This window comes from Camarhynchus parvulus, chromosome 2 (assembly GCF_901933205.1).
Source record: "Camarhynchus parvulus chromosome 2, STF_HiC, whole genome shotgun sequence".
Lineage (NCBI taxonomy): Eukaryota > Metazoa > Chordata > Aves > Passeriformes > Thraupidae > Camarhynchus > Camarhynchus parvulus.
The window spans coordinates 92,627,414-92,649,089 of NC_044572.1; the positions used below are offsets into that span (position 1 = coordinate 92,627,414).

A 21,676-nucleotide genomic window follows, 5' to 3' on the forward strand; every position below is an offset into this window, starting at 1 on the left:
GAGTCTGCATTAGACTCAAACTTTTGATGAAACTTAGTATCTTAATGTTTCTAACAATTTTTTAGTAGAAAGTATTTTTTAAATGTAGTCTTATAGTGGGGAACTATCTTTTAGTAGTGTATTGATAAAGTGATCCTTGATAACATGATCGATGTCCTTACTTATCTTTACATGTTGCTTGATGTTTTTTAAAATTTACTTATGTGGGAGTTAAAAGATGTCATACCACTGTTTTGCAATTATACAAACTGTTTAGTGCCTTTAGTAGTTTCCCTTAACTATAAAAACCCTCCTTGCTTCCACACCAAATGCGTTTCAAAACTCTTATCTGAAAAGAAATCTTTATTTACATTTTGAAAAATGCAGTTGTGTTGGTTATTTTGTAAATATTGACCCTGTAGGTCTTGACATTTGAAAACATTTTCTTCTAAGCGGTGTTTGCGCGTTTATTTACCCTACACAGAGGACGTATGCACATTCTGGGAGCACAGAGCAATAAAACTAATTTTCTTTCAAGATCCTGCATTTAACATTGGCCTATTTAAATCAAACAGGGAAATGGAAAAGTAATTTTCTGTCTTGGGTGGATAGACAGGTACGTGCACACCAAGACCTCATTTTCTATGGGGGCAGGGTCATGGCAGCTTCCCCCTTAACCAAGTGTTACACAGCAAACCTTCTTTTCCCATACAGACTGGAGTGAGGAAGGAGCTCTCTGGTGGGTTGGACCCAAGAGCTGGTTTGGTTTTGTTTTCTCCTCTTCTCCCCCCTCGTGTTACTGGGATGGATTGGTTTTAGCCCCTCTTTCACCCCTTGTCCGGTTCCTTGAAGGATGAAGAAGTTTGGAGAGCAGCCCAGCTTGTAGGTATGGTCTGGAGGGAGGATGCATTCCTTGGAGATGGGACAAGGCTGGGATCTTGGCAGGAGTGAATGGAATGATGAGATGAAATGTCTGTGTCAAAATACCTTGCCACTTTGGAAAGGCAAAATTGCCTTCTTCTTAACAGCCCACCAGCCCCCAAAAAACCTTTTTGTACAAAATTTAAGCAACGTCTGGTAATTTTCTTTTATCACAGTTCAGAAACATTGATGAGTGCTGTGGTCAGAATTTTCTTTGGACCTACAAATCTTGCAGGGAAATGTAATGTATTTTAGCATCAGGCGACTTGTATGTTCAATTATTTGTAGCTTTGGCCTTGAAATATACTTCATGGAGCTAGAGACTGCCGAGTGACCTAAAGCACTTTCAGTGTGCTGAAAAATCTCTGTTCTAAAATTAACTGCTTGATGTTGAGTTTAATTCTTGGCAAATAAAAGTAAATTTTGCTTTTAAATGCTGAAAATGTTTTGGTAGTTTTTAGGGAGTTGAAGTGATGCAATTTTGAATGTTTTTGAATGCTTTTTACATAGCTGCTTTTGAGCTTTCTTTCCTCGTGAGCTAGAGACTTGAAAGTGAAAATTAAATCCAAGAAGTTGAAAGTTCATGTTTGGTGTTCACTGGCAGCTGTTTCAGAGTTTGTTTCATACTCATTAAGCTCAAAGGGGATTTGAATTAGTCTGTTGTATCTCTTGCCCATTGTGAGCAGAACGGTGAGAAAGTATTCTAAAGTTGTCTACTGTTTTTGTCTTCTTACAAAAGCACTACAAAGGTATTTTTATTATTCAAGAAAGCCAGTCTACATCTGTGTTGAGGAAATGACCCAGACACATGTTCTGTGTAATTATTTTGCACACTGAAGGACTGGTTCATGCACGTAATGGAATTAGGAATGAAATACCAGAAGTGAAATTCTGCCTTCCCTGCAGCCTGGTTTGCTGCTGGGGAACTGGGCAGAGTGAACCTCTCGTGTTAGGTGCTGAGTTCCTGCTGTGCATGTTTTTTTGGCACAGTTGTGCTTCAGCTCTTTGTAGCCCCCACAGTCACATGTTCCACGTCTCTCCTGCGGGCCAGTGGAGTCAACAATTTACGTTGACAAGGGGAACCTTGTGCGTTTCCTCTTAACAACGTTAACACCGGCTGCAGAGCCAGGATGTCAGCTGTGCTGGGTTTTTATCAAAAAATACCTGTGCACTGTCAGTTGGAGTACTGCAAAAGCCAGAACATTTTCACACCTAGGGGCTGAGAAAAGGTGTTTTGCTGGTAATGCAGCAGAAAGGTTCATCTCTAAGAGTTGTTTACTGTTCTTAGGTTTGACACTTTTTCAGTGAATATTTCCGAGATGCTCTGTAATAGCTTTCATTTTATAATATATTTCCCTCAAAATACCTTCAAGATACATAGAAGATAAATAGAATTTAACTGATTTTTTAAAAACCTTTTTTTCTTATATAGGACACTCTGAATATCCTCTTGTTCCTGGATTAGTGCAGACATCCATCCTTGTGTTTGATGAACCAGATTTGGACACTGCTTCAGGCCTAATTTCTTAGTTTTTGGGTTTTTTTAAACAACCATAAGCATCGTGCAAATGCAGCAATGCAGGTTTAGATAGCCATGGTTGGTGGGATTCTGCAAAAGGACTGGAGCCTTTCCTCTGTGTATCATGACATCAGGTAACTTCTGCACTGAATGATGCTTTGGAACGATGCAGTCTCCCAGATGTGCTCCTTACAGATAGCTGCCACCCCTTCTGCATCTCTTCTTGTGGATAAAAGGTGCAAATCACCAGGTCTACTGCCACGCTCAGTCTTCTATAGGCCTCTGAGGAGGATTCAAGACTGAGGATTTCTAATTATGAGGCAATCATTTTGATCTTTATTCATTGCAAACTGCCAAACTGAGACTTCTGATGTGAGGTTGAAAAGCATTTTTACGTGAAAAAGAAGCTCAAAATATTTCTCATCTTTTCTCCCTGGCTAGTGGATTGTTATTTTGCACCTTTTTTTAAAATGGCTTTGGTTTGGGTTTTTTCCCACCTGTTAATTATTGGACATCATTCTGTACCTAGCTGCTAGTTTTTTGCATCTCTGTTGTGCTTTTACAATAGAGAGTATCTTTTTCTGGTATATTGGTATCCTGATATATGAACTCAGATTTTATCAATATGCAGGAATATAGAAGTGCCCTCATTAGCTGGGAAGAAAACAGGATTGCTGTTGTACACTTCTGTTATAACCCTTCAGAAAGACCTCATGTGGTGGCATTTGAAAATTACCAGTCTGCTGGGGCCAGACACTGACATTGTTCAATGGATTTATGAAGCTTTTAAGGAGGTGCACTGAGGGTTGAGGCTGCAGCATCAACACTGTGTTTTTGACTTAAACCACATCCTTTTCTTGAAAAACAGAGTGAAATATTTGCACTTGTTCACCATGTGGCTAAAATAAGTGCTTAAAGGTGAGTAAATTTGCAGTCAGTTTAGATGAGATAAAGATGATGAATGGGCTGTGAAGGCATTGATATTGACAGCTGTCACTTTTCAGACTGCTCTGGAAATCAGCTTGAACACTTTTTCTAAAAGAGATGTGCTCTTGTGCTTGGTGTCCAAAGTACCTGTTTTTGATTTTGTCCCTTGAGTGTTTTTATGGCTCCTGTTTGATTCCTGAGGTCAAGAGCTGCTTCCGTCCGTGTGCCTGCCAGATGCTGTTTGCAGTGGAGCTGTAGAAAACCTGTCTGGGTTCAAAGCAGGTACCACATGCTCTTTAATAACGTTAGTTCCAGGTGTTCTGGAGGCTGTTGAACCTCACTGTGTTCCCAAGTGTGGGTGTAGGTCCTTGTACTACTCTTCACAGTTTCATCTTTTGTTGGCACTGCACGGCTTGTGCAGCTGGTGTGATGATGGTTGCTCTGCCCCATAGGACCAGGGTGGGATTGGCAGAGAAAATAACAAGTCACAGCCCTGCCTGTACTTGCCTGACTTTGTGATTCATATCCAGGTTTCCTAGGTACGGTTTCAGGGTTAATGTGCACAGAGTGAAAGGCAGTTACTTGAAATTTAAAATATTGACCCAGAGCATATTTTTGTGTCTTGTCTTTACTTGTTTTGCAGATTCCTTGTGGTTCTAGGAGGATTCCTGATCATGGCAGTATCTTATAGAGTACCTACAAAGTAAAAGGTCACTCATAAATCTTTTCCTTTCCCTTTGCCCCTATGCATAGGGCACCTGAGATGTTTTTTTTTTTTTTTTCAGTTCACAGTATTAATGCAAACCTCTTGAATCTTGCACAGGGTTGTCTGACCTGTTTTTTGTTTAGGTTTGTTAACCAAATGAATGCTGTCATTTTAACAGCTTGCTCCCAAATGCCTTCAGCCTCTGTGACTTGTATCAGTAATGTAATCCCTCATTTTCTTCCTATTACATGACTGAAATTCCATCCTCAGCATAGGGGACTACTGTATGGACTAGTGAAAGCTGACTAGTAGAGCACTGTAGGTCCATAAATTATCTTTATCTGTTACATTCTGAGCTGAATATGAGAACCCCAGTGTGGTCAGGAACATGTAAAGGTGAGATATTCTCTGTATTAACCCAGTTTGTAAGAATATAGAGCAGGGTGCTGGTAACACCAAAGTCATGAGTTCCAGTATAGGCCATTGGCTTGGGTTGGACTCAGTGGTTCTTGTGGATCCCTTTCTACTCAGAATATTCTGTGAAACTTCTCCATAAACAGAAGTAGCTTTAAAAAGCCTTTCATAAAAGAAGGGAAGAACATAGCAAAATAGCGTGGAACTGTAATATGGAATGGAGCAAATTTTTGAGATGGAATTCAGTGGTTTTTACTTGGTATTTTAAAGTTTCAAAATAGACTGAATTCAGTTCTTCAAAGTCCTGGATAATGTGTTTGAGGCATCTCAGACCTTTTTAAAAGTGCCTTGGTCTGCCTTGGGGTTTAGTGATGAGAATCCTTTTGTTTGCAACTTCTTTTGAAGTTCTGTTTTGGTGACAGCAGCAGTAGCACTGTGCTGTTGAAGCTGAGAGGAACAGAAAACTGTCCTTGGAAACTCTAGCCCTCTCTTTTTCCATCACCCTGTCATATTCTTTTTTCTTTCTTATACCTTAAATAAGATTTTGACACATGCATGGGAATTTTGTCAAAACTATGAAGTAGAGGATATTGTAGGTCTTGCATTTAGAAACTGCATGTAAAAAATCTGTAGAAGTGAAAATTAAACTGAGAAAACAAGATGCAATAGAAAGCTGAAGATAACGATTGTGATTTTCTTGATGTTTAAAGGAGTTATTTAACTGAAAATTAATGATAAAATTTGCATCCTTCTCTTGGCTGGTGGGGACTGAAGAACAAACTGGTGTAGGAGTTCCTGGAATGTTTACAAGAGTTTGGAGCTGTGTAGATAGCACGAGGCCAGCTTCAGTCTGGCATAACCTTGTTCTGAATGGTGGCTGTAGTCTTGTTTGAGGAGTACAAATCTGCCAGTATGACATGGTTAAAATGGACTGCTCACCCTCAATGCAAGAGGCCTGGTGCTTGCTAGTGTGTGTGTTTGAGTTTCTGTATCAAAAGAAAGGGGTTTAGGAAATCGGCAGATTTAGGAAGAACTAATGATCGAGTTCAAGAATATGTTTGAACATACTTGTTAAAGCAGGTCTAGGAGATATCAGCTCACCTGAAGAGGGCCAGCTGCCATTCCATGAATTTCTGCTGCTAATAAGTGTGGTCCACAGCATCTCATGTGTTTGACTGTGTTAAGCTCTATGTGTAGAAATTCCTCTCCATGAAGAGGAGCTAAACATTTTGATACTGATTGAGGTGTCTGATAAGAAGTAACAAGGAATTTTTCCAGCATTTATGACAGCAACATTCTTAATCTGGGGATGCAGAATACAAAAATTACTGGGAAATCATGACTCTTAAAATTGACTTGCATCCTGCCCTGCTATTGCAGGAGTATTTGGTATTTAGAGAAAAATCCCTGCATTTGACAGACTTTCTGATACTTGTCTCAGTCGTGTTAGTGTCACAATTTTGAAGGAGCACATATTAATGCTTTAAAGAATTTTCTTACATTTTTTCCATGGAACTCTGTGGAAAATCAGTTATCTCTGAGAAGACAATGTATAGATTGTCCTGAAGGTATACTATAGCCTGAACATCATACATACATTTTATGAATATTAAATGAAAGGTAGCCTTACGTGGTACGGTTTAGGGGAATATCATTGCAGAAGTGGAAAATCAGGAATGTTTTGCAGAGTTCTTCAGCTGAGCAGTATGATCTACTGCTATGGATATGGTTCAGATTATCCAGATTGTTACTGCCTTCAACAACTTACTCTTTTTCTGTTATTCAAAATGAAGGTTTATTGCCAGTCAAATCTAGTTTTATCTACTAGAAGCTCTTGTCTGTCTTTTGAGGTGGTGCCTGTTGTTTATCTTAGTTTTGTAGATGTAGCATGGGGGAAGAATCAATAACCATGCCCCCAGTGCTGCTGGGTTTTGTGGAGGGAAGGTAATGTGCTGTGGACAGGAATGAATGACAGAAGGAACTGGAGAAATGTCTGTGCTGCCATGCGCTCAGTCTGTGTTGTTTTGCTGCAGCTTTTGATACCTGTGTGGCACTTTTCCAAAAAGAAAGGGAATTTTCACTGTTTTCTCTTGTTCCATTGGAATGAAGCTAAACATACTAGATAAATATATATAATAAGAAAAAGGAGTAGATTGTAAAAGGCAGAAATGAAAGCACAGACAGTACGAATCAGTGCTTCACTCTGGATTTCTTTAATTTTCATTGAAGCATAACACTTCTTGAATAATAATTTTATCTCTGATGAAAAGTTGTAACTTTTCTTTGTGGTTTTGTCACTTAGAAAATTAAGTCTTTGAGTAACAGCTTTGTGGTTAAAGGAAAAGAAACAAATCCTTCCTAACTAGTATGCAAAAATGGCAATGTAGTTAAAAAGCTGGCTTGAATACTCTGGAGTACATCTTTCCATTTCCAAGGCCTATGATTCCTTGAGGACTTAGCTGCTTCTCTAAATGTAATATGCCTCACTGCACTTTTTAACCTGGCCTGACGCTGTAGTGCCTGCAGAGTACAGCTCACTGTAACTCAGGATTTCTTGATATTTCCCATGTAAGTAAAGATCACCTAAGTAGGCACTGATAGCAACAAAATACAAGTAGCCTCTTCTTGCACTAATGGGTATATATATAACATTTTTCATATTGCTGTTTGTTTGCTGCAAATATTTTGATAGCTACTGGTTATTTGTATAGCTGCCTATCAAAGTTTTAAAATGCTGTGTAATATGGACACTGTGGTGTGCACATGGTGGATAATGGGAAAACAGGTGAACTGAGTCATAAGGCACCAGGTGACAGCCACAGTGGAAAGTTGGGCCAAAAATATCTTCTGAAACTGAGGCAGATTATAATGCAATTCTAATTTTTATCAGGTCTGAGTCAAGAGCAGCTGTGTATGTACGTATTGATCTATATAGAGCTGCAGTGTATATGCACATCTCATTTTGAAACTGCTGTATGAAATAATAGAAGGGGTTCTAGTCTGTCACCAGCTGTTATGATGCAGTAGCTGCTGGTTTGCTCCTTAGGTATTTAATGGTATTTTGGAACATGAGTAGTCAAGGAGATGCTTTTTGGGGAAGACAGTTTTTTGCAATTTTAGGCCTATATCTATCTAATATTTATTTCATGCTAAAATCAGGTACTATCTACTCTTCTGGGAACTGATACTGTAAAAGAAATCTATTTTCCCCATCACTTCTGAAATTGCATTGAGTACTCAGCCTGAAGGAGCTAGGTAGAATTGTGTTTACTGCTATGTACAAAGGGCCTTTATTTTATACCCAGGATAAAGCACACTATAACTCTTGGTAAAGAATCTCCTCTGGCACAGCTCAGACAGTGTAAGGGAATGTGTTTTCACTTTTTCTCTTCATTGGTTGCAAGGATGGAGACACTTAATTTTTTTAGGACCCTAGAAAGAGGGAATCAAGCAACTGACCAAGCCTTGGCTTTTTTTTTGATACAGCTTGGTTTGAAGCATCTGGATCATTGGTTGTTCTTTTGCAGGGATATGTCTTGTACTGATTTTGGTAATACAAGTATTATATATGCCAGCAATAATGTGTTGAGTAGATTCTTCAAAAAAATAAGCAAAAGAAGTCCTTTGAAAGTTTGCATTTTGGCTAAGAAGGCATGCCAAGCAGAATTATATCAAACCATACACTGTCATGTTTTCGGCTGATACATCACAGAACTTTGCTGTCAACATCTTGGAGCTGGCATCTGTCAACACCAGCATTGTGCCTTATGCAGGGAGCAGACAGCACAGCTGCTGTGTAGTTCTTTCCAGTGATTTAAGTCAAACCAAAATGTCTCAGGGTTCAGTCTTTCTAACTTCCCTGAGACTGCCAAGACCCTGTTTTCAAAGTAAGGGATGCAAACATCTCCCCAGTAAGAGCTTGGAGTGACAACACATTTCCCAGACACAGCTGAGTGTCTGCTGGATAGTGTTTTGCTGCTGCTGCTGCTGCTCTTGATGCCTTGCAGCAGGTTACACACTCTCAGCTGTTTCTCAAGAGGAACAAGAGCATAAAGAGCAGCAATGCCTCCCCTCCTGTACCACCAGCTTTACCATACACACTAAATATGATAAAATACAATTAAAGATGGAGCTAACAAGCACCATTTTTACCAAGCCTAGAGCAATAGCTGTGATCAGGAGTTCAGCTGTCCCCTTCATTTGGGAAAGCCCTGAACTTTTGATCATCTAAATGTACTAATTTTGTCTCATCCATGATGACACAGTTTTCAGTGTTTTTCTTTGCCTCTGGGATTGACTTACCCTGCTGTAGCAGATGTCCTCTTCAGAGTTGACTGCTGTTCTCCATCTCTCTGTACAACAAAGATGTAGTTGATTTGCTGTTCGCTATAGAGCAACTAAAATAGGATGGAGAACCTGAGTCCAATATGCAGCTTACAGAATCAGTGGCCTCTAAATGCAGGTGGTCCTGTCAGCCAGCACAGACCTTAGCCCACATCCCTTGTCCGAGTGGACAGCATTGCAAACTGTGTCCCTGCACAACTAACAGATTATGTCTCTGGGGACAGGACTTAAGTTAATTGTGCTGATCATGAAGTTGTTTACCCAAAGCAAGTTGTCTCCCAGTATAGCCACTACTGATTTCTGACTGGGTCCCTCCATGTTCCCAAGGGACACTAGTTAAGCCAGACTGAGGTGAGCATCTGCTAAAACTGACTTCCCTCCCCAGCTCTGAGAGGTACCAAGCTGATGGATGGGTTTTCTGCATGGGACACAGTCAGGTCCCTTGGTGCCTTGAGGGAGTGCAGAATCCTTCCACTTTTACACACCCTTCCTGCTTCAGGAAGGACCTGCACTGTTCCTCTGAGGCAGTTTCTCTGCCTCTGCTTTTCCCAATTCTTGTCAGCTGCCATGTGACAACAGTAGGCTTGCTAGGTCCATCTTTCATTTCTTTCTGAAAATTCTTGCTGTCTTGCTTCAACATCTTTTGAGTTTATATGCCTTAAGTTTGCACTCCTCTGTTCTATAGGGAGATTAACAGACTTAATCTGCCTATTTTCTGACACCTTCCTTATTGTTATTAATAATGGGAAATAAGAGAATTTGAAAGTGTGCTATGTTTCTGAGAGCAGAGATGGTAATTTTTCATGAACACCTTGTATAGCAGCCTTTTCAAATATATGTCAGAGTTTAAAAATTGTATTTCTCAAAACATCACACAAAGTCTTCCAAATGAGCATGTACTTGAATAGAGCAATATGTATCCTTCAAAATGCATAGACATAAAACATTTCTCTTTTATTCTTTCCTCAACTCTTAGTCAACTCTTTACAGTAATATTTAATATTGTATCAGTCATTTCATATCCATCTTTCAAAAGCTGACTGCTTGTGCAGTTTACTGTCTGCATTGCTGTAAGCTTGTGTGTATGTTTCTCTTGAGTACTAAAGTAAAACATTTTTAAAACATGAGTTATTTTTTCTTTAGTAGAAATATAAATATTTAAAACTCAGTGTTTCACAGCTTATGTTTTCCTCAGACTTTTCTAGCTAGGGAATTAAATGTTTTAACTTCTGGCAAGTTAAGTGCCAAAGCTGTTGATTTATCCCTAATTATACCAGGTAGCTAACTGGCAAATTTCTTTCAGAAATAGGTAAGTCCTTATGCTTTAAATGGTCAAGTACAGGAATTGGTTAATGACTTGAAGCTCTAGCTCACTTGCCTTTCCTGTATAAGGAGAAATATTTGTGTACTATCTTCTGATCTCTTGGTTCATTAAGTCAACATGGAATATGTCAATAGAAATAAAACTAAATATGTGGAGGAAAGGTGGAAACTTAGAAAACTGTTATGGTTTAAGATATCTCTCTTGTTTAAATGTCTTTTCTCTCCAACTGACTCAGATTAAAACAGACTCAAAAGAAAATCATGATTTTTCTGAGAGCATTTTTCCTAAATATTTTGCAAAACCACATATGTGTAGCAAAGATAACAAAACCACATGTACCCATTAAGAATGCAGTTACGAAATTTAAAGTGTGTTTCTATTTGAGAGCTGTAAAAGAAAGACTAATCTCAGTAAATGTTTGTTTTACAGAATGCTGAAACCAAGGTGGAGGAAGCAGCTAAGGAGAGCCCAAAAGCAGCCAGACTAACACAGCAGTCATCAGAGGACAATGAAGTATTTGGTGAGTTACTGCAAAAAGTTGAAAATGTTATTTGAAGTGTTAGCAAAAAGGGAATTCCCACAAAGATGTGGTGATCTACTTAATGTTGGTGTACAGTATTTGAGAGCAGGCTGTACACTCCCACAAAGACCTGGAGAGATGGAGGAAAGGACCAAGTAGAAAACAAAGAGGGATCAGCAGTCTGAAACGAATCATCTCTGAGGAGAAGAAAGATTGAATCCAAGTGTTCAACAAAATGAAAAGTTTATGCAGTAAGGGAAGATAAACTTTTCTCCATCCATAATGGAGAGGATAAGCAATGAATTCTTAAAACTGCAGAAAGAAAGATGTGATCAAATGTCAGGAAGGGAAATACAGAAACAAATACTAAAGCATTGTGATACATCATCTGGAAAGTGTGCAGATTCATCACTGCAGGCCTTGAAAAACAGGTTAGACAAGTAACTGTCTAAACTGATGTAATCATCTTGTGCCGGAAGGATAGGCTGGATGACCTTTGAGAATTCTTGGAGGCCTCAATTTTAAATGAGCTTCTCTCGGTGTTTTTTGTGTGAATCCTTTCTCTGCTCTCCATATAGGTCTTGCTGATATTTTTATTATTTGATCTGAAAGCCACGTTTGACCTTTTCCTCTGTATTGAGTTTTGGAAAAGAGACAGGAAATCATAGAATATGCTGAGTTGGAAGGAACCCATCAGGATCATTGAGTCCAGCTCCTGGACCTGCCCAGAGCACCCCAAAAATCACAGCATGTGCCTAAGATTATTGTCCAGACACTTCTTGAACTCTGTCAGTCTTGGTGCTGTGAGCACTTCCCTTCAGAGCCTGTTCCAGTGCCCAAACACTCACTGTGTGAAGAACCTTTTCCCGATAAGGGAAACCCTATTGTTACAACTTAAGGTTGATTTTATGCTAATAGAACTCCAATGAAGAAGCAGTAGTCTAACATTATTGCAGGAGAGGTTGAGGCAAGGCTGATCATGTGGATGTTACTAAGGCTGATTAGCTTGAAAACTTTTGGATGACTGAAATATTTTTGAATACAGTAAGGATTTTTTTCTTTCAAGGTACAAAAGGAATGGAGCATGAAGAACTAATGATTAGTCTTTCTTACTAATAATGGAAACCATTTAACCATCTTTTTTCAGTGAGATAATACAGCGTGATTGGCGCATGAACCTGAATTCCTGGTACAAATATTTCCAACACTGATCATATAGTGCCAGTGGCTGATGAATCCACAAGTGGACTTTAGAACTAGCTTTCAACTTTATTAAGTGGGTGCTGAGGCTATTACCTCATTTCTTGGCCATTTGCTCTGCCAGTTATTTGCAGTAGATCCAGTAATACTGGTTGTAAAGCCCCATGGCATGGTGTAATGTGCATCTCAAACTGTGTCCTTTCTCAGTGCAGATCTCTTGTTTTCTTTCTGTGAGAAGGGTGGAGACAGCAAAGCAAGGAGATCTCCATCTGCCTCTTTCTACCAGCAAAATCTCAGGCATTTAAACCTTCTGTATATTTGGATCACTACTCCTGTGTACCAGTGGCCTAACCCAGCAGTTATTTAAGCCTGTGGTCCATGTGGGAACTGTGTGTTTAAAGACGGGAATGAAGCATGAAGTTCATTGTTGGTAGGTTTAAACTCGCCGTCCAGTGATCCATACCCTGGATCAACATATTCTTTAACTAATTGAAGAAAGTCAATATGCAGTGTTCTATGTGGTGTTTAAAGCTAATGATTTGCTAACAAACTGCTGAATATTTCCATGTTCCAAATCTGTGAACTGAGCTGGTTATCTAACATAAGACACTTATCAGCCTTTGAGAACTCGACATAACAAGGAGGAAAATTTCTTTCCAACTCCAAAACCAGTCAGATTACAGTATCTTATATCAACCTTCCTACTACTTTGCAAATGACAGTCTGAGGCTTTTTTGATTTTAAGATTAGGTCAAAACGGGGGTAAAAAAGAGGAAATATGGTGCAAATGGACTCTGTAATCTTCTCTTACCCTGGTCAATTGAGTAAATCAAAGTGGACTGAAGGTGCAAATGAAACCACTGTGGTAAGAATCAGGGAGAATATTTTGATAAATACAGGTTTCATATTGTCTTGAGAATGACTGCTGTATATGCCTTTCTCTGGAGTTCTGGACAATTTCTTAAAATACTCTTACATCTTATAGGGATAAAGAATAAGCTTGAAGCAGTTTTCCCTAGGTGAGTTATTTGTTGTTCTGTGACTTAAATGATTACAGAGCCTGCTCAGTTATTCTCCCTCTGCCTTGATCTATTTCAAGCTATCCCTCATTTCTTTCTTTTCCCCCAGTGATGCTAATTATACCAAGCATCAAGTATGCACCAATAGTTGGCTAATTTATAGCTCCAGCTTTGACTAGAATCCCTCTTCTGAAGAATTTTTAACAGCCTCCAGTCTCTTTGAGCGGGTGCAGCTCAGCCTTCCCTTTTCACGGACATCACTATCTTCTTGTAACTTTTTTATTTTCTGCAGAGATCCTTTCCCTCGCTTTCTCTGGGCAATGCCACCCCCTGCAGAAGGGTTGGCATGGGCAGCAGAGGAGCCCTGAGCCCCCTTTGAGGAGGGCAGTCCCCCTTGGGAGCCTTCTCTGCCCTGGTGTGGGGCAGCGCAGCGGGCGCTGGAGGAGCCGTGTCCCGCGGCACCCCTGGCTGTCCCTTGTCACTGAAGCCACCCGGTGGCAGCAGCTGCCAGCTCCAAGGGCGCCTGGACTGCCAACTCCAAGGCTCTTCAGCAAAGGAGGCAGAAATCTCTTGATTTGCGCTTGTTTCATCACTCCCCAGGGTTAGCGGTGGCATGGACCAGGTGACAATAATGACTTTTCAGGACAGGGGAACTTTCTCTGCTGTGGACAGCGTGGAATAGATGTAGTTGCTAAGGATTGTTATACAGACTATACCTGATGAACTGTACTATTTGAATAGGGTTTTGTTGAAAATACTTCCTTTCAGAGTAAATGTGGTTTCTGCAGTCCTAATCAGCTGGGTCCAGTTTTGGAAGCAAACACATTAATTATTGATTGAAAATATCACAGTGGTAAGGAACCAAGTGTAGGGCTCTCTTTCAAGTCTGCTAGACCTGGTAGCATTCTTTGTAGATTCAAGCAAGGTTTCATCCACTACTGTAAAGGGACACCTGTGAACACACATAAATGCCTTAGTTTTCCTGTTGTTCTTTGTATGGGTTAAATTTGGGAATTACCATTCCAGAAGGCTTTTTTGCATTTCTCTTTAATATTTCTTTTTAGACTGGGATATAGATGAAATGACCTTGCCAACAATGAAGCCACATTGTACCAGCTGCTTTATGAAACAAACAAGTCAGGTGTGTCTTACATTTCACAGAACTAAATCTCAAAGGCAATGAACTTTTTATACAGGAGGATGGAGAAATGGAGCAGAAGGGTAAGGGTATTTGGGAGAGAAAAGACATCACAGTGATGGCATTTGCAACTATGCAATTCTGAATTGACAAGAGTTAGTTTTGTTTGCCCTTTGAAAGGATTTTCTTGTGGCACCCAACAGAGTTCTGTTGTCTGATATATACTGAATATGCATCTGTGATGTGGAGCTAGAACGTCTTGCTCACTGCAAACTTCTGTTGAACTTGCACGTAGTCAACATGGTCTCTGTTGCTACTAGTATGTAGTCAGAAAAGGATTTTGAATCACAACTCAGTCCAAGGAAGAGAAGAAATTTGCTGGCTGTGGTGCTATGCATTTAAAGAAATGGGTCAGGAGGGGACACTTAACCTTACTTACAGAGTGTATTTTCAGAAGTTTATTAGATCCAGTGCTACCCTACAATGGTCAGACTGGAGCAGGGGGGAAAACTGCCTGTCATTCTGACCACTGGAAGGACTGGAGCTTCCTTTCTTTGGTGCAACCCCTATTACATTAACCTGGAAAATTACAAATGCAGATTTTTACTTACATATATTTTTTTTCTGTAGGGTTGAATTAGCATATAATTACAAGCAAGATTTTTTTGTAGAGAGAATTGTTGCATATTGTGTATTCCCCTTTCTGATGACAGTGAATGTCAAAGTGTGCTAACTTTTTGTGATAGAATCATAGAATATTTTGAGTCAGAAGGGACCTTTGAAGGCCATCTAGTCCTAACCCCTTGCCATGGGCTAGGGCACTTTGAATTAAATTGGGTTGCTCAGAACCCTGTCCAATGTCACCTTGACTGTTCCTAGGGATGGGGCATCCACCGCATCTGTGGGTAACCTGCTCCAGTGTTTTACCACCCTCATGGTAAAAAACATCTGACTTGGGAAGACAGAGTAAGACTTTATCTTTTCAAACCCAAAGGTTTCCTTTTTTATCTGGTAGATCAGGTCTGAAATTGTATCTGGATGTGGCCATTTTTCTTCTGGCTTAGAGCTTTCCGGGATCCATGCTGTGTGCCTGGAGCTGTACTGTGAGGTGTTGGGTTTTTGTTGTTGTTTGGGTTTGGTAATGGGGTTTTGTGCTTTGGTTATTTGTTGTTGGTGGGGGTTTTTTGTTTGGTTGGTTTTCGGTTTGTTTGTTTGTTCTTTGCATTTTTTGACTAAAAAGAGGCAAAAGGAACACTTTTTTTTCCTTCTAAAAGGAGAGATCCTATTGTAGAGCTTTTTCAGCACCATCTGCCATTCTGCTGTTTCAAATTACAGAATTGGGTATGTCCTGAGGTATCTTTTTTGTGTGCAGAGCTGAGAGATACAGCAAGAAAATGTACATTCAGCACAATTCCACGGTGACCCTGACTCACCCTGATTCTTGCTTATGCTGATGCCTGCTGCTGTGTCCCACGCAGAATGTCCTGTGGGGACTTGTGTAAACCCACGCAGGTTGAAGGATTTCTCTCTCCATGAGACTTCATCTGTAGTGGTTTGACAGACGCAGTCACTCTCACTGTGGGTCTTCCTCCCCATGGTCCCACTGCATCCAAACATAGGAATTTTTTGAAGCTGTGTATTGAATGCCAATTTGGGTTTTCTGGTTGGGTGGGGTTTTTTTGGTGGGTTTGTTGTTGTTGTTTGGGTTTTTTTCTCAGCTAAGGATCTATTGATGGTTTATAAAGTGTGTCTTGTAAAATGAGAGAATTTGTATTCAGGTCTTACAGAATATACTGACAAAGCAAAGGGAATGTAAATTATTGTATGTTACGTCTGTATGGATGTCACTCTTTTCCTGTACCCGTTTTTGCTTTTTTATTCTTGCTTAAGAAAGGGAGGGGGCAGAATGTGAAGGGAGGAGCTGGAAGGCACAAGGCCTTTATCAGGAGGTGATGCAGTCCTGTCAGGAGCTGGCTAAAAGCTGAGGGTTATTGCAGTTCAGTGACCTTACTGGGAAGCTTTTTTCATTGTAAACACAATCAATTGTGGAACATGAGCTATGACTTTAATGCAAAATAATGGCAAGCTTACACAAAAAAAATCAATCTGGTGTGACAGCAAATGGTTCTAAAATAGGTGTTATTACCGTGTTACAGTTATTTCCTCTTGCCTGAGAGGCAAATGGGAGAATTTAGCGTCCTGTCGGTTTTCATTATAAGCTAAGTAATGGTTCTGGTTTTCCCGCTATCCATTTATTTCCACTTTCCTTAACCTTCTTTCCTTTTCCCAGTTTCTTGCAAGACTTGGTCTGTCTGCCTTTCTCCAGAGACCACTGGTTTATCAAAATTACAACAGCAACCCTGGATTAGCTTTCTGAGGTGGAAAGAATTTACATTTTAATAATATTTACATTTTAATAAAAAACCCGTTTGCTATTTTTGTACAAGTTGTTGGGTCTCAGAGGTACAGCTCACAGCTTTCCTTTTTTTGGCATGGTATTTCATGCTTACCTGCAGATCTTTTTTTTAGGGAAAGGGCTGAATCTTGTGTATCTTACATATCGTAAAGTGGTTTCTGCAAACTGTGTGTAGTTTTTACATATGGACAAGTGAAACTGAGAGAAGTGCTGTGGTGGGAAGAGACCTGTAGGAGTCCAGAGGCAGCAGCTGGCCAGCTGTTGGGATTTTTTGTTACTTTAAAATTTGAAGCAACAAATTTTTATAAAATATAGATATTTGCAACTTCTATATTAGTTCTGTGGTTGGTTTGGTTATGGTTCATCTTTATGTTTTTTCTTTACTTAAAAGTAGCATTCAAACATTATTTCCTGGCAGCAATCTGATGCTTTAAACAGTAACAGTAGCTCTTGGACATCTAATTAATTAATATGCCATTAATTAATTAATGTAGTGTTTTACAGTAGCATCATTTAAATCTTTAAGATTACTTTTAGTATGCCATTGATGTTAAATTGCACTGCAAAATTAGTGCACAAGCACTTTAGGGCATTTTTTAACAGCTCTGATTTGGTACGATTTTTCTTTTTTTTCTTGTGTGTACCACATGCAAGCAACATACATAACAGGGGTCTGGGTTTTTCTGATGTCATAGGGACTGGATTTGTGACTTGGGTCATTACCATAGGCGTGGAGCTGAGGCAGTGATGCCTGCTGTATTTTTAGCAGTGGTGGGCTGTGCTTGCTGTGATTAATCAGCACATTAACAATAAATGACTTATTCATTATTTTAATGACTGCTATACAGTGTACAGGAGCTGGTGATTTCTTTTCCTCTTGTTTATTCAGTAAGAGTGAAGTAATTCTGTATGCAGGATGGGGGGAAGCACAATAGGCATTTACCATCCTATTGTTATCCAGACCAAGCATTGTATCCAAATGTAAAAGTGAGGATCTCCAAGGGTGGTCTAATGTCACATGCTGCTGGGTGGTGATACCAGGCTTTTGGCTAATGGGCTAGCCATGAAACAAATTACTCCTTTCCCAGTGGATTTTGTCATCTTTGTCTTGTTAGCAGGCTGCAGCCCAAGAGAGTATTCTGTGTGCACAGAAGTCCTTAGTGTTCTCTGTCACTGATTCTTATGTACCATCCAGTTGGGTTAAGGCAGGATTTTATCTGTAAATGAATTAAAAGTGCTTCTGAAAGATCCTTATTTTGGGGAAAGGAGTTGAAATGTTGTTGTCCCATTTCCAATTTTTTTGAGGCTGAATAACCACTCAGTTCTGTTTTGAGTGAAAGAAGAAGCAGAATAGTTCTCTGTGGGCCAACCGCTCTTCTGTCGGGTTAGCTGAAACAGATGTTGTCATTAAACTTTAATTACAACATGACTCACTTTTTAATGCAGTGGCTAGAAGAGAAATAGGAGGAGGTTTTGTACCATACATTAGGAGAATATGAAAACAGCAGCTAAGATTGATAACACTTCTGTGTCTTTAAAAAAATAAATAATAAAAAAGCCATCAACTTGGGCTTCCTGCACAATACAAACTATGGAATTTCATTATGTAATTTCTAGATAAAATCCTTAATAGGTGATTTGAGTCAGAATAATGTCCAAAAATTTTACTGAAATAGTGGATTCTTCTCAGAATTTAAGTAGTCGGTTACCCTGGTTAGAAGCATTTTGTTGATGATCTGGACCTCATAATTACCTCTGGTTGTGTGTCTGACCCCCATGAGGCTGCCCATAGTACACATCATGAAAGACATATCCAAACACAGATTTTTTATTCTCTGAATGCAGAAGAAAGAAACCAGGGGAAAAAGGGGGATACAGAGGTAAACATCTTGCCCTCAGAAATACTGTAGCTCTGTGCTATGTTGATGCTTCCCATCCAGTGTGCTGTTAAATGGGTGAAGTTCCAATTCCTTGCCAGGATCCAATGGGCCTAAGAAATTCTGGGTTGTATTTCTTAATGATACTTCCTGCTCACACCCCCCGTAAGTAATGTTCACTCATGATACTGTAATTACCTCTACTGGCTTTGCCAAAACTATAAAGATAGTGAATTGGGCTTAAAAATAAAAAATCCATTGACTTGTCCTTCCAACATTAAAGAGTTGGTCTGGAGTGTGGAACAACCTGAGGATATTATGTTCATGTTGATGCCCAAGGAGTATGTGGAGGGGCAGGGAGAGAGCCCTGTAGCTGTATCCTCTTGTCCAGCACCAGTTCTGTGAAAGTATCAGCTTGGGTGTGTGATGGTATAGCCCTGGAAGGAGAGCCAAAAAGCAGCAAAAAGCCTGCTGTGAAAGGATTATGAAAGTAGAGAATGACAGCAATTGTGAACACCCCATGCAAGCTGTTTTGGTGGTGACCCTGACAACATATTTTTATTCCTATGCTGGATTAATCTGAATTGTGCTTCAGCCTCATGTATGGCATTTGCAACTGTGTCCACAGGACTGAAAATTAATCTGATGGTGGTGGGGAGTGAGAGCAAGAAGGAATACACAGGATTCAAATGAGTGAATGAAAATGTGCAGGACTTGGCATCTGTCAGTTTCCCCTTGGCACTCCCATGGCTGTACCCTGGAGCTCTGTGCAACTCCAGGCTCCAGTACCGTGTCAGGCAGGAAATCCAATCCATACTTGAAACTGTGACTTTCTGCTACGCATTTGTTGGAGGAGGCTGACTGTGCTTTGGCTTAACTCCTTCAAAACACATGGCTTGGCAGCGCTTGTGCAATAGCTCAGTTTTAGGGGTGGGACAGTGGCCCTTTAAGTGCTGACAAGGAGGAACAGAGCAGAAATTCACCTCTGAGATAATCCATTTTTGATGAGGAAAATAGAAGTGAAAAGGGCCAGTATTTACTGGTGTGCACACCCTGGTACTTGTACAGAAACATCCTGGTGGCGACAAGACTGCAGTCGCTCACAAGCCTTGCAGGGAGCAGAGAACAGCCATGATAATGCTGCTCTTTATTTCCAGGGCTGTTCAGAGCAGGGTCCCTCTCTAGAGTCTTCCCTATGCTTCCCTTCCCTGTTGCCAGTGAAAAGCTTGGCCTTCTCTAGTCCTTTTAATAGTCCCACTTCATTAGAAGGAACCATTTTTATACTGGATGCAAATATTTCCATCAAAACCGAAACTTTAAATTAGTTTGAGTGATTTCTGGTAGCTGTCATCCTTTGTGATTTTTTTTCCTTTTTTGGTGGTTCTTGCTGTAGCATCTTAAAATTTCTGCTGTGCATCATATTAATCTGCTGCAGGAGGACTGCAGTAAAAATGAGCATTCTAAAGACTAAACTTAGTAGTTTAAACACCTGCATGGACTGCAAAAAAATACATCTAAATATGTTTATTTCAAGTGACTTCAATAGGAACAGTCTACGGATAAAAGAAATTCAAAGGAGTTCTCATTTCTGTTCAGAAATATCTGTAATAGAATTTTCTTTTAACCTTTACCGTGGAAAAGTGAAAGAATGGGCTCTGAAACAAAAGTGATAGGTTTTGGAACACTTAACTAAGCCACTATGTTATGTTACAATGAAGAGACTTAATTTCATTGGACTCAGTGGAGACAAAATGAAAATAGTGATGCTTCTAAAATGAATACTTGACATTTGACAATATTTATTTCTTTGAAATAAGCCTGCTTCCCTGAATGTTTATAAGGATGTGGTGACTCTGTTTACCTTGATGGGACCTCCTGCTTCTTCAGCACAGCAGCTCTGCTGATTTTAACAGAGCCATGCAGTGGTTGTGCCTGAGTTCCTACCAAGGTTATGGTTATGCCTGAGTTCCTGCCAGGGAAGATGCTGATCTGTGGTGCCTGAGGTCATCAGCTCAGCCAGCAGGTTTGGGGTAGCTGTCTTTCACATCAGGCATTGAGCATGCCACTGGGGCAGCTTCAGGCAGGCAATATTTCTATTTTCTGGTCTCCTGATGTCTTGCAGCCCTAAGTCAAACAGGAGTAGCAGATAATTTTATTCTGAAATGGATAGGCCAAGTTTTAATTGCAGTTTTGACATTCATTGCCGTGAGCGAATTGAATTTTTTGGAAAGCCTTTTTGGGCAGGAGTAGGTATAGACCTGATACATTTTTGCCGCTTTTTGCTTCACCTTTTCATCAGGTCTGAAATGTGCAAGTATGCCATTTTTTTAAGGTAAGGTTATGGCAGGAGAGGCAGTAGTGTTATTCTGTTCTCTTTTGCTTACTTTCAGGCTATCATTTGTTTTGTGTATCATGTGCAGTCTTGTTTATAACCTGGCCATCATTAAAGTGGCCACAAGACCCTCTGTTTGGTCTTCAAATGTTTTTGCTGTAGTATCTTCATTCCTTCTGCATTTGTCAAAATAGCAAATCTATTACAAAATAGGGAGTAGATGTGTGGATACCAATTATACAACAAATCTGAGTGCCCTATTATTATTAAATAAAAATTCTGCATTTTTATTCAGCATTAAATAAAAATTCTGACATTTCATTTATTTTGATTTATTTGCCAAAATTTCTTGCAATAATTTTACTGCTCTATTTCAGAATATATAATTCCCATATGAAGATCTGAAGGCAAATTTGTTTCAAATTCATGCTTGAAATAAAACTCAAAACCAAAAATGTTAAAACCCCTGAAAAATGAGAGCTTCCCTCTTCCACCAAATTTTTCCAGCTTTGCTTTGAGGGATCAGTGGCTGGCCAACATCATTATGAGCTGCACAGCCTATGAGGGACAATAATAAGTGAAAATTAATAGAGGAACTTCACTAGATTTCAGTAGAATTGGGAACATGCATTAACACTTCAAAATACTATCCAGATTTTGACCAAGATATTTTGGTGGATCTGGGCTTAAAGCGAAAATGAGAAGGTTGGGCAAGATAACTGTTTGTCACTTTTCCTTCTGTGATAAATTCCCCTAGGCTCCAGCAGAGAGATGTGACTTCTGTTTCCATATGCCACCAACAATAAATCTGGTATCTATTTTAAAATCAGTGCTCACCTGATTGTAGTAATTTGTATTTAGTGGCCTGTTTTCATTATGTGGGCTGGAGTGATTAGTGAGATTAAATTGAGGAATTTTCTGAAAGTGAGAAGCCCAGGAGTCAAGACTTCTAAATGCATTCATGCTTGGGATTTTTCTTTTTCCTTTTCAGTTGCTCTCATTATTTTCATGGTGCACAGGGTTGTTTTTTTTTTCCTACC

The 21,676-nt window shown here is 39.7% G+C and overlaps 1 protein-coding gene across 1 annotated transcript in view; it reads left to right on the forward strand.

The window, feature by feature from the left end:
• MBP (myelin basic protein) overlaps positions 1–21,676 on the forward strand; it is a 110,429-nt gene that overhangs the window by 45,582 nt on the left and 43,171 nt on the right. The window contains exon 3 of the mRNA XM_030966163.1: positions 10,564–10,654. Within this exon, the coding sequence (XP_030822023.1) occupies positions 10,564–10,654 (91 nt within the window). The remainder of the gene's footprint in view (positions 1–10,563; positions 10,655–21,676) is intronic.